The 19,153-nt window shown below is 30.4% G+C and overlaps 5 protein-coding genes, 1 long non-coding RNA gene and 1 other non-coding gene across 13 annotated transcripts; 5 read left to right on the top strand and 2 right to left on the bottom strand.

The window, feature by feature from the left end:
* The first annotated feature begins 58 nt into the window (after window positions 1–58).
* On the top strand, window positions 59–1,043 carry LOC126858707 (uncharacterized). The gene is made up of 3 exons (XR_007688719.1): window positions 59–243; window positions 639–731; window positions 841–1,043. It is a non-coding gene; the product is annotated as an uncharacterized LOC126858707 (long non-coding RNA).
* Window positions 1,044–1,046: 3 nt separating this feature from the next.
* On the bottom strand, window positions 1,047–1,805 carry LOC126858705 (cytochrome b-c1 complex subunit 10-like). The gene is made up of 2 exons (XM_050609170.1): window positions 1,530–1,805; window positions 1,047–1,241 (listed from the first exon to the last, which is right to left on the bottom strand). The coding sequence occupies exons 1-2, from the start codon at window positions 1,574–1,576 to the stop codon at window positions 1,127–1,129; spliced, it is 162 nt and encodes a 53-aa protein (XP_050465127.1). The 5' UTR covers window positions 1,577–1,805; the 3' UTR covers window positions 1,047–1,126.
* Window positions 1,806–3,085: 1,280 nt separating this feature from the next.
* Window positions 3,086–9,479, top strand: LOC126858635 (uridine-cytidine kinase). 3 transcript variants are annotated; one of them, XM_050609116.1, is made up of 5 exons: window positions 3,086–3,475; window positions 4,120–4,376; window positions 4,566–4,711; window positions 4,782–4,928; window positions 6,474–9,479. In XM_050609116.1, the coding sequence occupies exons 1-5, from the start codon at window positions 3,347–3,349 to the stop codon at window positions 6,605–6,607; spliced, it is 813 nt and encodes a 270-aa protein (XP_050465073.1). In that variant the 5' UTR covers window positions 3,086–3,346; the 3' UTR covers window positions 6,608–9,479. The 3 variants fall into 3 exon arrangements, with proteins under 3 accessions (XP_050465073.1, XP_050465077.1, XP_050465082.1); XM_050609120.1 differs by having other exon boundaries at window positions 8,794–9,463; XM_050609125.1 differs by having other exon boundaries at window positions 3,360–3,494.
* A 235-nt stretch (window positions 9,480–9,714) lies between these two features.
* Window positions 9,715–10,955, bottom strand: LOC126858683 (ubiquitin-like protein 5). Of its 4 annotated transcripts, none has more exons than XM_050609166.1 (3): window positions 10,696–10,955; window positions 10,215–10,395; window positions 9,715–9,923 (listed from the first exon to the last, which is right to left on the bottom strand). In XM_050609166.1, the coding sequence occupies exons 2-3, from the start codon at window positions 10,390–10,392 to the stop codon at window positions 9,880–9,882; spliced, it is 222 nt and encodes a 73-aa protein (XP_050465123.1). In that variant the 5' UTR covers window positions 10,393–10,395; window positions 10,696–10,955; the 3' UTR covers window positions 9,715–9,879. The 4 variants fall into 4 exon arrangements, with proteins under 4 accessions (XP_050465123.1, XP_050465118.1, XP_050465126.1 ...); XM_050609161.1 differs by having other exon boundaries at window positions 10,215–10,399; window positions 10,696–10,931; XM_050609169.1 differs by lacking the exon at window positions 10,696–10,955 and adding an exon at window positions 10,473–10,680 and having other exon boundaries at window positions 10,215–10,399.
* Window positions 10,956–11,579: 624 nt separating this feature from the next.
* LOC126858656 (uncharacterized) lies at window positions 11,580–13,582 on the top strand. The gene is made up of 2 exons (XM_050609136.1): window positions 11,580–12,335; window positions 12,563–13,582. The coding sequence occupies exons 1-2, from the start codon at window positions 12,115–12,117 to the stop codon at window positions 13,152–13,154; spliced, it is 813 nt and encodes a 270-aa protein (XP_050465093.1). The 5' UTR covers window positions 11,580–12,114; the 3' UTR covers window positions 13,155–13,582.
* Window positions 13,583–13,909: 327 nt separating this feature from the next.
* On the top strand, window positions 13,910–13,981 carry Trnad-guc (transfer RNA aspartic acid (anticodon GUC)). The gene has a single exon. It is a non-coding gene; the product is annotated as a tRNA-Asp (tRNA).
* Window positions 13,982–14,464: 483 nt separating this feature from the next.
* Window positions 14,465–18,401, top strand: LOC126858667 (casein kinase II subunit beta). 2 transcript variants are annotated; one of them, XM_050609151.1, is made up of 5 exons: window positions 14,465–14,593; window positions 15,197–15,272; window positions 15,829–15,931; window positions 16,074–16,455; window positions 17,092–18,401. In XM_050609151.1, exons 2-5 carry the CDS (start codon window positions 15,201–15,203, stop codon window positions 17,198–17,200), a joined length of 666 nt encoding a protein of 221 aa, XP_050465108.1. In that variant the 5' UTR covers window positions 14,465–14,593; window positions 15,197–15,200; the 3' UTR covers window positions 17,201–18,401. The 2 variants fall into 2 exon arrangements, with proteins under 2 accessions (XP_050465108.1, XP_050465104.1); XM_050609147.1 differs by lacking the exon at window positions 14,465–14,593 and adding an exon at window positions 14,599–14,747.
* Window positions 18,402–19,153: the final 752 nt, after the last annotated feature.

The raw sequence follows: 19,153 nt of genomic DNA on the forward strand, positions 1-19,153 counted from the left end.
ATATCCTTCATGATAGAATATAAATAAGTTACTATATATACGGATTTGAGTTAGAGTTAGCATCTAGTATATATATATATTATCATGAGAATTAGAGTGCCACAAGGATTCCCTAAAGATCAATTTTACGTTGTATTGATTTTAGGAACAATCACCGGTTTATATAATTGGAAAGGCCTGTTGCAGGAACATTTGAAAGAACAATTTGAGAGAGAATTCGCGAAAAAGGAAAAGTCAAATGAGGTAAAACAAATTGTTTCATTAAGTTTGCGTCTGACCTAACCTATACGCCGCGTATATTTGAGAACCGAATAATTTTTTGCGATTGTTCTCTACCATTATTATTCGTAATTATAGTAATTAATATATTAATATTATTTAATTAATATTGTTATAGTAAAAGAATTAAAAAAGATGTAAGAAAGAAAAACCATTTTAATTCTAAAATTTCTTTGTTTATATACATATATCTTTAATTTTTTGAATAAAAAGCTATTCTGCATTTTTTTAAATAAATTTTATTGATGCATTTTTTTAAGATAAATTTTATTACGAACAAAAGTTTCTTATGTTTTTTAACTTCTCTGTCTTCTTCCTATTAAAAATTTTTAAGATATTGCGTAACAAATATTTTACAGCTTATCAGCAAAAGCCAAGAATTTGTTAATTCAAAAGTTTAGCAAATTTGGACTTGTAGTAATCGGTGGAGCCTTGCTTGTAACATGTTTTAGGTAAATATATTTTCTTTCATATTTTCAAATACAATCTTTTTTAATATTATACATATTACAAATGAAATAGATATCTCAGTTAGATTTAGACTGTCCTTTTTCTTCACAGGATTTATATACGGCCATGGTATATGAAAAATAAAAGTGACCGAGCAGAAGAACATGCAAATATTATTTACGAGCTTCGCAAGAAAAGAACCTTAGAGCAAAAACAAAATGAAATTTGAGATCAAGACAATATTGTATATTACTATATTGTTATTTATATGACTTTTTATTAGTATACTTATTTAAATAAACAAAAGATGTAAATAGTATGGTACAATAAAATTTCTATTGGTCCAATAGGATTATTACATAATCATATCGGAGAACTGATATAACTATTGTGTGATTTATTCCTCATATTTGCCACCGTAAAAAGGAACATATTGCAATACAGCTTTCCAATCAGTGAAGTACAACAATGTTAATGATCCGGCAGTTCCATAAGCCATCACAGATGGAAACCTAAAACGTAAAAAAATTTTATATAAAAACAGATGGAGTATCCAATATATATGTAATGCAAATCTATATATATGTTAAAATGAAATAGATATTCTCAGCCTGACAGGAAAAAGAAACAAAACACGTGAAAATCGTAATGAACAAATATTTTTTATATCATATTTCATTATGTATTAGAAATCTTGGAAACAAATGAAAAAAATTATCAAATATGACCACTCACACAATTGTCTATTTGAGATTGTGTAAAAAAAAAGGATATTCTAAAACCAAAAGAGAAGAATTCACCATTTTCCAGCTAATTCGACGTGCTTTCGTCCTAACCGAAGAGCCATTTTCTCAGTTTGATTCAAGCAGTAACTTCAGCTTCAGCTCAGGTGATCACAGGTGGGACCCTGGCAAACACAAAAAAAAAACTTAAGCAGTAATGACCCTCGCACACTGGACGACTGGACGCGATTAGGAAGCAATGGGCGATATCCAATGAGAGCTCTGCTTTTCCGAAAAAGCTCATCGCATCTAGATTAGAGATTTTTAATATTGGCAGTAAAGGCCATTGCACATTAACAAATTTTAGTCGTAATCGTAAAGCGGGGAGCACACACTTTTACATAAGCGCATAACTATAAGCATAAGGAAATTGATTGGTTCATTTCCTTATGCATATATTTGTGGACCAATCAATTTCTTTATGTTTATGATTATGCGCTTATGCAAAAGTGTGCTCCTCGCTTAAAACCGTAAATAAATCAACCAATCACAGTTCAAACATTCTTATTATGTTTTAGAATGTTTTATTATGATTGGTCAATTTTCTTACGGCCTTACGATTATGGCTTTTTAAAAATTTTTTAACGTGCAATGACTTTAATATTGGAACACGGCCAAGGAATCGATCATGTAACTTTTTCCCTAAGGCGGAAACGTGTAAAGAAAAATTTCACTATTATTTTTATAACCTTTTTAACCTTTAAAGCTTGTTCTACAATAAATTGTATGTCAAGTGTATGTTAATCAGAGGGAAATTAATCAATCACAGTCGATAATTAAAAAAAAAATTAACTGTGATTGATCAATTTGCTTACGACTAACGACATACGACTTATTATAGAATCGACCTCAAGGCGGTTTAAATGGCAGCCATGGCAGCGTTAAGCGTCAATGTCTGCACAAAAACCATCATTGCGCAGCTTCTAACAAAGATAGAATTTGATCGAGATACAAATGATTATGTTCTGATATACATTATTAATACTGAAAAATGATATTTATTTACATTTTACACAATAGATATTATTTTAGAATATTTCAGCAACCTAAAATCTTTTGCTGCATTTTTATTTTTATTTTATTCTAATTTACACTTCCAGAATAATGATGTTTTATAATATATTTTTGATTAATAATTAAATAATAATACACACATATACATCTATTATATAATAAAATAAATAAAAAAAGTAGAATTCTGAGCAACAATAGTCTGCGGAAGCGCTTAATGCTCGACGCTTGAAGGCGTCTTTAAATGGTAGCATTTACTCAATAACAATAACAATTTACTCAATATAACAACTCCTTTATTGAGTGTTATAGAAAAAAGTGGTACAACTTTTTTTTCAATCTACCTCTACCTTTTTGGTTACTTAAGATGTACTCTGTATATGTAATTTTAATATCGATAATAAAGAAAATTAAATTTTATATTGTGAATAAAGTAAAATTAATAATTTATTCTTATGATTTAACGCAATTTTCTAATGTCGTTATTTTTGTAGAAAAACAATTCAAATTTAAGCAACAGTATTCCTCTTTTGTATAATGATTTTTTAAATAGAGGCACACGTTGGCGCCTTTTTTTCATAATTCAAGTGGCCGGCTATTGCTGAAGTTTTTACTCTCCTCTCCTCTCTTTTCTCGTTTCACTCACGCTAAAGATCGTTCTGCGTCCGAAACGTTTTGCGTCTGCGTTGTTTACACTTTACACGTGTTAAGTCATTGAAGTCCTGGGTACACGGTTAGTTCCTTCAAGAGTCAAGTGCGTTTGTTTGTCTGGCGAAAATTTATTTTCAACAAAATCGACTTGTTATCCTTGCGTACTTACAACAATGGCAGATATGTCAATGAATGTGGGCATCACGCGGAAAATGTCGTTCGGTATCAACAGCAAATTTAACGGCGTCGAGAGCAAGACACCTTTTCTAATAGGCGTCTCTGGCGGCACTGCAAGCGGAAAAGTAAGGATATCGTGCATGGGTAATTAATATATAATAACAAAAATCGAATCATTTGTTATCAGTGTTAAAAATAGCATGAATTACGTGTTGATCAATTTTTTAGGAACTGTTATCTTTTGTTTTCTATTTTTCATATATATATTCTATTTTGTGTGTGTGTGTGTGTGTGTGTGTGTGTGTGTGTGTGTGTGTGTGTGTGTGTGTGTGTGTGTGTGTGTGTGTGTGTGTGTGTGTGTGTGTGTGTATACATTTGTTAATACACATTATTTGACATATCAGAATATATAGACAGAAATACTTTACGATCAGAAAATGTTTCTAAAAATTTATTAACAACTTTTTTAACTTTTGCACGTATTGTATAACTCATGCTACTTTTAAAAGGATCGCAATATCTTTGTAAGTAGTAATATATATTTAATATATATAGATATTATTGAAGTACAAGGACTCATGCAACAATGTTAGCTTCATTTTGAAACATATAAATTCAATATAAGAAGGGACTGTTTTTACTTGATAAATAAATAAAGATTTAGTTAATGTAATAATTAATTAGACTCTGCGGCATTAGTTATAAAGATCAAGTAACTATATTTAACTCTGATTGTATATGATGACAACTTTTTTTTTTATTGTTTCAGTCCACAGTATGCAAGCGTATAATGGAGAAATTAGGACAAGTTGATATGGATCACCAGCAACGCCGGGTAGTCTGCATATCACAAGACAGCTTTTACCGCAACCTGACATCTGCTGAGAAATTGAAAGCTGAGAAGGGACAATACAATTTTGATCATCCTGATGCATTTGATGATGATTTAATCTTACAAACACTACAGGATATACTTGCTGGGGTCAAGTGTGAAATACCAGCTTATGATTATAGAACAAATAGTTTGTATGTACTATTTTAATATTTAATTGAAAGTTATTTTTATACCTATTAATACAAATAGAGAAACTATTTTTAAAATAATCAAAATATAATACAAAAATTGAAAACATGTTTATAAAAAATAAATAATTTTAAATGAATATAAAAAATTTACTATGTATAAATAAAATGGTTTGTGTTAATTTATTGTAGAATGAAAGATCAAGTTACCACGATATATCCTGCCGATGTGGTATTGTTTGAAGGAATACTGGTATTCTACTTCCCTAAAATTCGTGATTTGTTTCATATGAAATTATTCGTAGACACTGATTCTGATACAAGGCTTGCAAGGAGAGGTAATTCTTCACGTAATGTAAATTGATTGATTTGCGCTTCTATCTGAACTGTTTTAATCGATTTCTTTAGTACCAAGGGATATAAAGGAACGTGGAAGGGATTTGGATTACGTCCTAAATCAATATATGAACTTTGTAAAACCAGCTTTTGAAGAGTTCTGCTTACCAACGAAAAAATTTGCAGATGTTATAATACCGAGAGGAGCGGATAATACAGGTAATACATTATTAAATACACACAATGATATTTATTACAACTATTATTTTTTGTAGCTTGTTACTAATTTTACTATTAATTTGTTTGTTTTCCTTTTTTTTGTTTATTTATTAGATATGGATTATAGGAATTATCAATATTTTTAATTTTGAAATATATTTTAACAAAGCGATGATATATATATATATATATATATATATATATATATATATATATATATTTCATTAAAGTAAAGTTGATATGTTTTATATAAATCCTAAATATTGTAGCAATAATAATAAAAACTATATGCTTATTGTAAATATACAGACAAATTAAAATTTTAAATTGTTCTATTAATAAGAGAGTGTCAAAATGTTAACATCTGATTAATGTTATAACAAAACTATATATATATATATATATATATATATATATATATATATATATATATATGTTTTGTTATAACATTAATCAGATGTTAACATTTTGACACTTCTCTTATTAATAGAACAATTTAAAATTTTAATTTGTCTGTATATTTTTAATAAGCATATAGTTTTTTTTTATTATTATTGCTTACAATATTTAGGATTTATATAAAACATATCAACTTTACTTTAATGAAAATATATATATACATTTTATAAACAAAAAATTAATAGGTTGAATTAAAATCAATAAAAAAAGAAGGAATTTTAATTATTTGGATAGTTTAATCTCTTATAAATCAAAGTTTAATTTTAAAAAAGTTTGAAATTTTGAATCGAATGATTAATATTAACAAATAGAAGATGGCACTTATCTCTGAATACGAGATACGTTTTTACACAATAATTGATAGTTATATAGTTGATATAATTTACTAGAATATGCAATCTTTAGATATATAAAACTCGAATGCACATTGTAATTGTAATTGTTTACGTGTAAGTTGTTAAACTATGTTAAATTATAATTGGCAAATTATGTATCTGAGTTTTATAGATGGTATAATTTAAGCATTTATTTTTATTTAATTCTTGTTTGTACATATATTCATATCATTTGTTCAGTCTTTTATATACAGTATTACCTCACTTCATGCACCTTGTTTAGGACTGATCGCTATTATCAAGTGTATGTAAAAGCATAACAAGGATCCATCATTTTTTTTTTTTTTTTTCCTTTTTATTTTCTTTTTTTTTAACAGTTCCATAAGTCTTTCTCATGATTCATCCAGAGTGCGAGTGAAACAATAAAAAGAGTGAGTGAGAGAAGGACAATAAGAACAAATAATTTTCAGCATTAAATTTGAATGTTAAATAAAATGTTAAATAAAAATTTATTTAGATGAAGATTTGCACTCGCTTAAGAAGATTGGATGACTCAGTGTTGTAAAATGAAACGAAAAAACATTTATGAAGTGAGATAGTACTGTATATGTATCCTCATGGGTGCTGCCTGGTATGACGTTGCCATGGTTGCAGATGTCAGAGCTACACCTACTTAAACTCTAAGCAAATGCTTAAAGGGAGAGAGTATCTCATGGGAAACCTATATGGTCTGGTTGTTGTATGTTTGCAGTGGCAATAGATCTAATAGTGCACCACATCTGGGATATTTTGCGTTTGAAAAAGGCTGAAAACTCAACCGGGCAGCATCCATTCTTCTACCAGCATAGGCGTACCTCGGCCTCATCCGACACCCTCAGCAGATGATTTAAGCATGATAAGCTCAGTCAAGCATTGCATTTTTTTCTACACTATACTCCTATGTATGACTGAATACACAATACTGCTAATTCTTTTTTATTTTAAATACCCGGATAGAAGTAATGTCCGTTTTTCAATACGGATTTATTCGTATTTAATCGTATTACATTTAAATTATCAATATAATTTAATAATAAATAAATTGATAAATACGTGATATAAAGACAAATGATTGTCAAGCAAATGAAAGAAGAAACAAATAAATGTGATAAATATTTTTGTCATAATATTTTGAAACAACGTTTGTCGTCTTGCAACAAATATAAAATTGTCATGCAAGACTAAATTTATGTTTTATTACATTTTTACATTTATATTTACATTCGTTTCTACTGTGATATGTATACAAGAAATGTATACTAGATTATTAAGCATAATGTTTTTTTACTAATCCAAGTTTTTAGAAATATTGGTGAAAACGGACATTGTTTTCCCCCTAAACATATGATCTTTGAGGAATTATATCTTATTCTTATGTAGCGGATAGAATGTTTTTTATATATGTTTTATCTTGTATGAACATTTTTGTGTGTACAATTTTGAATTGTAATTTTAAATCAGAGGAATGCATGAAATTGTGTAGATTCAATGAAAGATAGATGAATTAGAATGTATTTATAGCAATTGATATTAATGAATCTTTGCAATTATTTTCCAATTCTAAATTCAGTTTCAACACTTTTTAATATTTTTCTATTTCTTCCTATATTGTCGATATATTCTAGCAGTATTTTGTATCTTTTATAATGCAGTTTATTGAGTATAATACAATATTTCTAACATTTTATTAATACAAATTATAGTAATATATTTAAAGAACGTGTAACATAAATGTTAAAGAAAAGAAAAGACATGACATAAAAGGAGTTTTGCTTTAAAAATATATTTTGATTCATTAAATTCTTGATAAAATTTACTCATTTTTCTAGAAAAAAGGAATGAAGGTAAGAGTCCTAAGAAAATATAAAACAGGATTAAACACTTTTGAAAGTGATTTCCTAATTTAAAAGATTTCCATCAATTTATTTCAACTTCTATATTAATTTTCTTGTGACTAAATTATTACTTGATATTATTTATATAGCTATCTATAGTCAGTCAAGTTTCTGGACAAATATCTCAAGTATTGTGTAAAAAGAGTCTATGTATACATAATTTGTATGTATGTGCACGCAATTGTGTCTGTGATATATGTTTGTATATTTTTGTGTATAAATATAGGTATTACATAAAGTTTTAGACTTTTGTTATGCCTTTTTTTTGTCACTTTCAATCACTTCAGCATATTTTACGTTTTTGCATAATATTTTATAATATGTATAAACACACGCAATTATTCTTTAAAAAGAGCATAATTATCCGAGTTAATTTATCTATTTTGACTTAGTTGTGTATCTCGAAATAAATATATATCTACCGCATTCTATAATATTGATTCTTATAAATAGATATAAACAAGAAATATGCCAAAACTGTTGTTGCAGTTCTTTTCAATAGCATTTCCGGCAAGAAATCTCAAAGCTAGAGCTTTGCTTAATGTAATTCGTAATAGAATATATAATTTGTACAACTTTCATTTCATTTGTACAAACTCATAGTAGAATGTATAATTTGTACAATACTTTCTCTATAATAGTTATTAAATCTGAGAAATGCAATTTTTTTTATCATCTGTTTGTTCATTAGCTTCTTATTAAAAAAATTTAATTTTTGATTATTTATATACATATATTTTATTTTCACACCTTTAAGACAATATCAATTCTCAATCTACATATTATGTTATATATTATATTTAGATTTATAATCAACAGAGGATATAAGCTTTGGCAAACAACCCTATTGTACATTGCTAATAAAGAAAAGAAAAAAAACTTCCTGTATTGTAAAATGATATAATGAACACAAGTGTCTTATGCATAATAAACCATGTATGTCATATGTAATCATAATACGATTACAATTATCTAAAATATCAGCAATTAATAATCCAGATATCTATAAACAATAATGATATATTGCTCCAAAATTTTCTACAATATATATTGCCAATAAAAAGGAGTTTTATTATCCCTGATATACATGATATGCGCATTACTATTCACACACTGACGTTTCATGATCTGTTACAGTGGCGATAGATCTGATTGTGCAGCATATAAGAGACTTCTTAAGCAACCGTGGTAGGGAAATGTCGGAGGCTGAAAGTCCAATAAACAGGATAGAGGAATTGTTCAAGAGGCCACATTAACTTTTGCAATTTTAAAGAGTTTCTCAGAGATCTTCTAATCGTGTTGTGCTTCTTTTCGATACAGATCATTTTCTTTCTTTTGATATGTAGTCTTTTCATTATGTAAATGTAGAGCATAAGAAGAAATCTCTCGAGATCAATGTTATTAGGAATTTTCATCATTGTTTTAACAGTACTTATTAAAAGTGTTTACATTTTGCAGTGATATTTGAATTAAAACGAATTAATTATTTTAATTGTGAGAGTAAATGCTTATACACAAATATATATAGATATGTGTATAGTATATAGTATAAAGGATACATAGGATATGATCAAAATGTATAGCAAAGCTGCAAGAACAAACTATATGTAATACAAGGATACAAAGAATCTATATTTATATTAGACAGAATAAATCTCTGTCCAAATCTTACAACTTTTTATATAATCTACAATTTGTTTTGCCGCATTTTTGAACTATATCCTGTATCTGCAAATCACAAAAAACATTAAATCAAATAAAATGTACTGTTGTGTGCAGCACAGTTATATATATATATATATATATATATATATATATATATATATATATATATATATATATATATATATATATATATATATTGTAGAATATCAATTAGAGATTAAAATATATAGCAATATTTATTGGAGTTATGATGTGAAATAGAAATTATTTTCTTCCTATTAATTAATGATTATTCAATACTTTACATAATTAATTGCTTATATTAAATAGATACATACATACATACATACATACATACATACATACATACATACATACATATATATATATATATATATATATATATATACATATATATACACACACACACACACACACACACATTATATATCTAAGGCATAAAAAAGTATATAAAATTTAATGATTACAATATTATAATTAATATTTAAAATTGTCTTTTTTTATACATATATGATATATATTTTACATTTATTAGAATTATTGATAATAAAGTTCTAAATTCATGCCGTCGTGTATTTCATCTGAAATGGCACAATTAAGAAAAATATAACATATGAAATTATTTGTTTATATTTCGAAATATTATAGTAAATTGCCTTTAGTGTACATTTTATAGGGTACGCGATATATATATATATATATATATATATATATTGCGTTCCGTTTCATGTATAGAGCGCATAGATCATTTGGAAATCTATAATATATGTAACATGAATTATAGATTTTCAGGCGATCTATGCGATCTATGCGCTCAATGCGTGAAATGGAACGCATCCATAGACACGATCGTATTTTAACAGAAAGGATACAATCTTGTAGCTTTATGTGATCTTTGAAAATGGTGTACCACTTCTTCAATACAATTTTTTCCCAATGCGTCCCCGTTTGGGCAGCTATCAATTTTTTCAGATCCCCTATGGTGTCGTCCGGGTTGCACTTGACTCTAACCTTTTTACCGAGACGGTCGTTACACGTTATCTCCAACATTTTCTATCTGACATAAAAGAACTTTAATAATTCACTGCGCAATTATTTTAGTTAAGTTACAACAATCAATATTTGTTTACATTTTTCATTAATATCGAAAACACGTGTATTCGTGTCGCTATGTCGTTAATATGTAATCCAGATTATCGATTCTGTAATTCAAGTGAGAGTAAAAATTACAAAAGCAAACGAATTTACTAGGTTTGGACCAAATTAAATTGAAATTATAAATTTTCTAATAAGTTCGCTCATTTTTGTAATCTTCACCCACATCTGAATTATAGAATTGACTCCAATTCATACCCAGATATTTAAATATCGCAGACGAAAAATGGTCGCACTTCCTCTCGCTATACACTAAAATCAACTAAAATTGCGCGACTTCAAATTTTCGTAGTAATTGGCGAAATACAAAAAGATTAATATAAGTTCGATGGCAATTCTAATTTTCGTACTCTGATATTGCGTTTTGTTTTTGAGGTTAAAGAGAGAAAAACAAAACTAAATCATTTATACGCGGTCGATAATAAAGGTTTCGTTATTTCAAGTTTAAATTACCCCGATAGCCATATAACGTATTCGGATGAAATGAAATGTGAGATGAAGCAGACTTGATCGCTCTGACAATGAGAGCGATTAATGATGTCATAAATACCGTTTTGGATTTTTAGAGATATACTTAATTATATAATAAAATTCAAAACTCATTTTCGATCAAACATATGTTCAAATTGGGTTTAATCGCTCTAAGGGCTCGAGCACAGACTTTTGCCTAAGCGCATAACCATAAGCATAAAGAAATTGATTGGTCAATTTCCTTATGCTTATGGATATGCGCTTATGCAAAAGTCTGTGCTCTTAGGTTGCAAATCCATGCAAGATTGAATAACGTAATGTGGAACGAGATCAAAACCAAAATCGAGAGCATTCCGCGGTTTTTGTTAAATTTGTGATTAGTTTTGCTTTCATTTCATTGCATAGGTTCACACCCTCGGAGCGATATCAAACCTGCTTCATTCAAAAACGCTAATAGAATTAGGTTCTTTTTTTTTATATGAACATAGTATAGCATTTGCCTTTATTTAAAGAGTAGGAGTAAAAATGCACATAGAAAAAGACAATCTTTATCTCTCCACATTAGAAGGAGAAAGGTAACTCTGACCAGTGTAGTCAGTTCAGCTGTAAAGAATAAATCTATATTGTTATAGATAAACAGTACGTTTGTTGCGCCACGAGGCCTGTGTGTTTTACTTGCTTTTACTTGCACTTTCTAGAATTTTCTACACTTGAAACGATATATATATGTAGAGAGAAAGAGAGAGAGAGAGAGAGAAGAAATAAGAAATAAAAACGAAGAATCTAACAATGAGTGTATAAAAAGTGCAAAGAAAAAGAACATATCGTCAGTGTCACCTGTGTCACGTGTCACTCTACTGGAGACCAGAGGTCGATACTTTCGTAATCCAAGTTGGTGAAGTGGAGTTCGGAGAAATGCAGAGTAGGAGAGGCTATATATGTTACGCTCTCCGCGAGGCGATATCTCTCCCTTGACCTCGACAATGCCATGTTGCTATTGCTATGTTATTACAGGAAAGATATCGGGGAGCGTGAGCGTGGTGATTCGCTATAATAAAAATAAATTGCTATCACGCAGCGAGAAAAGTTCGCTGCAAATTAAGGTTACTCGTACGAGAAACGATAGTGTCCGCTATCGCAGGTAATATGGCAAAAGCGGAGCGATTACGCTTCACGATTCTAGAGGACTTGATACTTTTACGGGAGGTCTTACGACAAAACCCGTATGAAGAAAGCGACAGGTGGAAGGTCGTTACCGACCATGTCGTAAACGCAACGCGGAAGAACTTCAGTTTGCGTTGCGTCAAGGAGCACGTCGATCATCTGTTAAAAATTTGGGCGAGAGAAGGCCACGCACATTTGAGAAAGTAAGCGAGCGCTCGTCTTCGTATTCTGTAATGTATCGTCTTGAGATTAATACACGCAATCTCTGCATTAATGCATTAATGCAGTATTATCGGCTGTTTTTCATTGAACCATTTATTATGAAATAATGTATTATATATATATATATATATATATATATATATATATATATATATATATATATAGTCAAAGATATAGTTATTATATCCTTTTGCTTATTGATTTGCAGATCAGGAACCGAGGAACAATATAATGAAAAGGAGCAACTTTTGCAGCAAGTACAAGACTTACAAAAAGAATTCAGATGCTTTAGTAAAAACTTCAATACACAGAAATCAAGAATGCAAACAAGAGAGGTAATGGAGAATATTTCTGATACTTTAGAGGTAATAATAGAGGAACCAGTAATGAAAGCATCCTCACCGACATTGTTGCCAATTGCATCACCAACTTCGTCTTCGTCATTGTCATCATCGTCATCGTCGTCATCGTCGTCGATTCTGCAATTCTCGACGAGGTCGCCAGCCGCATCACCATCGAGAACGGGTGGTCCAATAAGGAATAAAATGCGTCATGACATGAAGAAGTCAATGTTACAAATTCTACAAGAAAGATGCAAAAAAGAGTTGGAATTTCGAGAAAAACAATTTTGCTTGGAGGAGAGAAGAATTCAACTTGAGGAGGAAAAGTTTAGAATGGAAAAGAAGGAACGCGAGGCGAGACTTGAATTAGAAATTGAAGAGAGGAGACAAAGGATTTCTGTATCCAAACAGAAACAAGATATTCTAGAAATATTATTACAATTAGTACATAAACCTTGATTACTTTTATAAGATAGTTTTTTCTCGTTTTCTTGGTTTATAAATAAAATTATTGTTAAAATATACAAAGCAAGAAACGCATATCCTTTGATATAATGGTAATATATTGAACTTAAGTCACTTTGTGAAAGTTGAATGAAGATTATCTTGAATGTTTTAAATACTCTCGTTTTTTATCGTATATGGACCATGGAAATTACGTTAGCATTAGCATTATCCAAAGTATATCATTAAATACAATAATAGCAATGAGGAACTACGGACGTGACATATACTCGCAAAAAATATAACAGAGTTATGCATATTTAAAAATGATTATAATATATCAGAATAAAAATTGCGATATTTTTTCGATTGAGTATGCAACTACAATTATATATAAAATTTTAACATATATATATTTTGTTTTATAAATATTAAAAATTTTATATTTATTACAAACATTAATATATCATTCTTCTCCTCAGTCCTTACGTCTCTTGACAGAGGCGCTGTGACTCCCCAACATATGTCTACGGTGTGCGTCCCGCAGACTTTAACGCTGGTTCCGTCCTAATTAGAGGGGTGCTCATGGCAAGATACTCTCAGTGGTTTGGCATTGCCTGCCGAGAGGTGGCGATCGCGAATTCTATGATATTTTTTGTCTCTGACTGGATTATTTGAACTGGAGACCTTTGGCATAAAAAGTAAACATACAGTTTTCTACGCTATCGCAATCGACTCGTATATATCATAATTTATGTCTAATCGAGAAATCCTCGATAGTATAGTGGTTAGTATCCCCGCCTGTCACGCGGGAGACCGGGGTTCGATTCCCCGTCGGGGAGAAATTTTCTTTTCTCTATTTTTTTTCTCTCATTATTATTATTATTTTATTATATTATTTTATTGTCAATTATTAAGCAATAATCTCTAAACACATATTTTTTATTAAATTGAAATTTTTATTCTTATTTAAATAGCAACAAACGCAATTTTCAAGATCGCATATATTTTTTTCTTTCTCGCAATATTCGATAAAAAATAATGGAAATCTCTGTTTTATGATGACGTTTTACGATTAGATCTCTTACATATACACACAGGATATTTTAAATCATGATCGTTTTGAAACACACAGCTTTGAAACACCCTGTATAATTAAGAGCTACATAAATCTACTTGCGGATGAAGCTTAAAGCGGGGAACACAAGCCATAAGTATAAGAAAATTGATTGGTCCATTTTGTTAGGCATATGTTTGTGGACCAATCAATCATTCTTTAGGCTTATGATTATGCGCTTATGCAAAAATATGTGTTCCCCGCTTTAAATTGTTGGAGGTAACGTGACGAGGGCGAGAATTACCGAGAATAAGCGATGCGCACGCGCGCGCGATTGGCGCAGCGCCACCTATACTCCATTCAGTTGAGCAAGCGTGGCTAATCAAAGCACCAAGAGGTAAGCGCCGAGGTCTGTTTATTTTTGATTTTTCGTTAGATAGCTGTAGCTCCACGTCGGCAATTTGCAAGAGTAATGCGCTTCTTCGTCGTGCCTCGTCCCGTGCAACGTATTCGAAAAACAATTGATCTATAGCAGCAATTGCCATGGAAACGTAGGTGTGAACGCGCCGGACGGGGGTCCGTAACTTGTCGGGCATTTTGCCTAGTAAAAGTCGAGCCCCATTCCCCATTGCACACCCCGCGCAGTTGTCTCCGTTTGTCCGTCCATCCGTCATTCCTTCATCCGTCCGTCTGTCATTCCCATCCCCTCTTCCCTTTTTCGCCCTATCGTCCCTATCGTCCCTATCGTCCTTGTCGATCCTGTCGAGAGTCGAAAGTGTTGAGTCCGTGTTCGTAGTTGCGTTCGCGTTCGCGCCATTCTAACCAACTAACCAACGTGCACGTCGATAGTCGTCGATAGCCGACGACGCGGATACGCATCGAGTCGACGGGCGAGAACGAGAACAGCGGCTCTTCATCGCTTATATATATTCGCCGATATCTGGCCGCCCCGCGCGAACACGTAATAACGGGACTCGACTCACAATTTCTTCTGCCGCAGGAAAATGAGCAGCTCCGAGGAAGTGTCCTGGATTTCGTGGTTTTGCGGCTTGCGCGGGAACGAGTTCTTTTGCGAGGTGAGTACTCGGAAAAAATGTCCCTATTGTATATCGTTACATCATTGTCAAATGTATTTTAAACTCCATAAGAAATGTTTATTGGAGTACATTAGAGCTTCAGAGAATGCCCACTTATTCCTGCAGTCTCTCTCTTATCTGCAGTGTGTGTCTGTATGTCTGTATGTGTGTGTATAAATGTAAAAGTGACAAGCTCTTCTTATATATAGTACTCGTTTAGACTTAAGCTAAGAATAATAAAGCGACAAAATCTTAAATTGAAATTAAAATGATGCGTAAAAGTATAATCCTGTTTCTCTATACATAATGTATATATACATGGGATATACATATTTTGTTAGCCATTTAATAAATACTTTAAAATGTACAATTTGATTCTTATCTTTCTTTAAATTACGATCATGATAATTATACAAAATTATATTTGATATCTTAAAATATACATTTATTTTGTTATTGATAAGTTTTTTCATTTATATACAAGAGACATTCAAATATTTCTCACAGAAAAGTTTGCAATTATAGATGTTACTTATTTTGTTTGTCGTGCATCAAGGTGGATGAAGATTATATTCAAGACAAATTTAATTTGACGGGACTGAATGAACAAGTACCACATTATCGTCAAGCATTGGATATGATTCTCGATCTTGAACCTGGTAAGTTACCTCGAGACAATAAATGAAATTCTCTTTCTCTAATTATTAAGTATATAAATCGAAATAAGAAACAAGAAACAATTTGTCAAATACATATATCTATTGTTTCTAATACTCTTGTTATTTGATTTTTACTTGATAGATGATGATTTGGACGACAACCCAAATCAATCAGATTTGGTCGAACAAGCAGCAGAGATGCTTTATGGTCTTATTCACGCACGATATATACTTACCAATCGTGGCATTGCTCAAATGATCGAAAAATACCAAGCAGGCGATTTCGGCCATTGTCCGCGAGTTTACTGTGAATCCCAGCCGATGTTACCGTTAGGCCTCAGCGATGTTCCCGGTGAGGCAATGGTCAAGAGCTACTGTCCCAAGTGCATGGACGTTTATACGCCAAAGAGTTCGAGACATCATCATACCGATGGAGCTTATTTTGGAACAGGATTTCCACACATGCTGTTCATGGTTCATCCCGAATACAGACCGAAACGTGCGGCAAATCAATTTGTACCTAGGTAAATAGACATCAATCTATCAATAATAAGCATTTTTAGTAATAGAACAATAATCATCAATAAAAATTTAAAATGTCACCTTTGGCTGTCAAAATTTTAAAAGTATAATTCGTATTTAATTATTTTTGTTTACAATAATATTATGGAAAAACATATATATAAGAAGTTACTTTAAGATAAATAAATATTGCTTCAATCGAAAAAACCTTATTAAACACATTTTCTGTATATAATTATATATAAATTTTGTGAAAATTAAAATTTTTTTTTATAGATTCTATTAGTTTGTCAATAATCAAAGTCATATCATAATTTTCTCAATTTATTTCCTAATGATCCGTAATATTCATTGTTATCACCTATGTTAAAAAAAAAAAAGGTGATAAATTGAGCAACAATGATCTTCATGCCACACTGTGCTTTTATAAATTGTATTTTAACCAGAGATTAATTAATATAAACATCTAAGGAAATTAAATGATATTTAATATTGAAACGAAATCAAATCTTATTATATGTATTACTATATATTTTAAACTATTTGTGAAAGTCTATTTCCTGTATATATGTATGTAGAGATGTATGAAATTTGAAAGTTAAAAGATATATTAATATAAATTTATTTATTTTTTTCAGATTATACGGCTTTAAAATTCATCCTCTAGCATATCAGATTCAGCAACAATCTGCGTCCACGTTTAAAGCACCTTTACGGGCTCTTAACTACAATAATGGAAAACGTTAAGGTCATTTCGGAATAGCCTAGAATACTTCTTTTTATTACTCGCAATTTCTAATTTCGTTCTGAAGATTCAAATAAAATATTTTTTATATCTCTGTTTCTCCTATGCAATATGTTTCTGCGCAAATAGGACATTTCCTAAAGAGTCGCTCCTTGCAACTCTATCCACTCATTATCTCATTGCTTTTACATTTTCGGAATATCCGATATTACCTAAAGACACAAGAAGAAAAAGAGGAGAGGGAAGAAAGAAAGAGAGAGAGGGGAGGGGGGCAAGCATTTAATTTTGTGTAAATCATTGTCATAATTTGAATTGTAGCAAAAATATTGTTTTCAATAATCGTTTACATAAAGAATCAATATGTTTTTGTATAGAAACTTTGAACATAATTCACAATCATTAAAGGATAAAAAAAAAATAAAAAAAAAACACTATATATAGAACAATTGCGTTAGATCGTAAATAAGGAAAGACATGAATGATTATAGGATAGAATACACATCTGTTTTGTACGAGAGTCGTTCGCATCACTGTATTTGCTGCCAAGTAGTTCCTAAAAACGTGCAGAAGCGGACTTCCTAAAAAGAGAATCGAGAAGTGGATAAAGAGAAAGAGAGAGTACTCTGAGTTTCGCATTGGTTCTTTTCAAGACGAAAAATAATGTATAAAGGAGAATATAGCTATTAAGTGTAATTTAATTTAATTATCGAAGTAATTTGTGTGCGAACTGTGACAGAAACAATTTATTGATATGTAAAATCGTGTAGATAATATATATATATATATATATATATATATATATATATATATATATATATAAATAATTTATTTTAATGCCAAAAAAATTATTGAACTCGAGACAAAGTAATTTCAAGAAACGAAAAATCGTGCACAATGTTCCATGAAAAAGATTAAAATAGATGATTATCTTCGTTTCTATCACAGTTTTCGAAACGTTTTTATTGACATTTAGCATTGGTGAAAGGAAGATTTCGCGCGAAAATTTAGAAAATAAAAAAAATTCTGTGTACAATTTTTAACGCAGAACAACAAAGCTACTAGTAGTATTTTCTTCATTTCGTTTAATTATTCGCGAAGTAAAGTTTTAAGTCAAATAGATTTTGTATCCAAATTAATTGATTTTTAATAGGGAAAACTACGATATCGTATTTGCACTTAAAATTAAAGTACGATTTATTTACATTACATGTGTTTTCAATATCCATATACATTTGTGAATTTGAATGTAAAGATTCATATAAATGTGTAATTTAATTTGCAATGCTGTATACATTTAATAATTCCATTTTTATTATGTGCATTATACTTTATAACAGTTGATGCCTCCGTATAATCATATAATTATAGAAAAATATTGTATACAGGATGTTCTAGAATCAGTGCAGTCTCTGCTAATGATAAAATTTTGAAATGAAAATTTTAATATTAATATATTGTGACAACTGTACATATTAAAGAAGCGGCAACGCTTGTCGCACAGCAAAAAGCGTCGCGGTAGCCAATCAACTTACAATTTTTTATAAGAGTGAAAGATTGATTGGCGATTGCATCATCATTTGTCGCGCGGTAAACCTAAGTCCGGATCTACAATAGATGTAAACCTCAAGCCCTAAGAAATTGATCAATCACAGTCAAATATGAGGAGAATAATCAATTGTTAGTGTTAATTTTCTTATGTCTCAAGGCTTATTACATCTATTGTAGATCCGGGCTAAAAAAGCAAGCTAAAGTCGCATGCCGCGTCCTATGTTCAAGATGAGCCATTATGCCATTTTGTATAGAGATCAGTGTGATACGGGCTTTATATTATTTCTCCTAGGTTTCCATGAAATTATCCTCTCAAGGTACGTTCAAAAACATCACCCGTGTGCACACGAGTATCGCCCTATTTTTGTCGAACTTTTAGTAAATAACAAAGATAGAACGACGTTCAG

This window comes from Cataglyphis hispanica, chromosome 2 (genome assembly GCF_021464435.1).
Source record: "Cataglyphis hispanica isolate Lineage 1 chromosome 2, ULB_Chis1_1.0, whole genome shotgun sequence".
Taxonomy (NCBI): Eukaryota; Metazoa; Arthropoda; class Insecta; order Hymenoptera; family Formicidae; genus Cataglyphis; species Cataglyphis hispanica.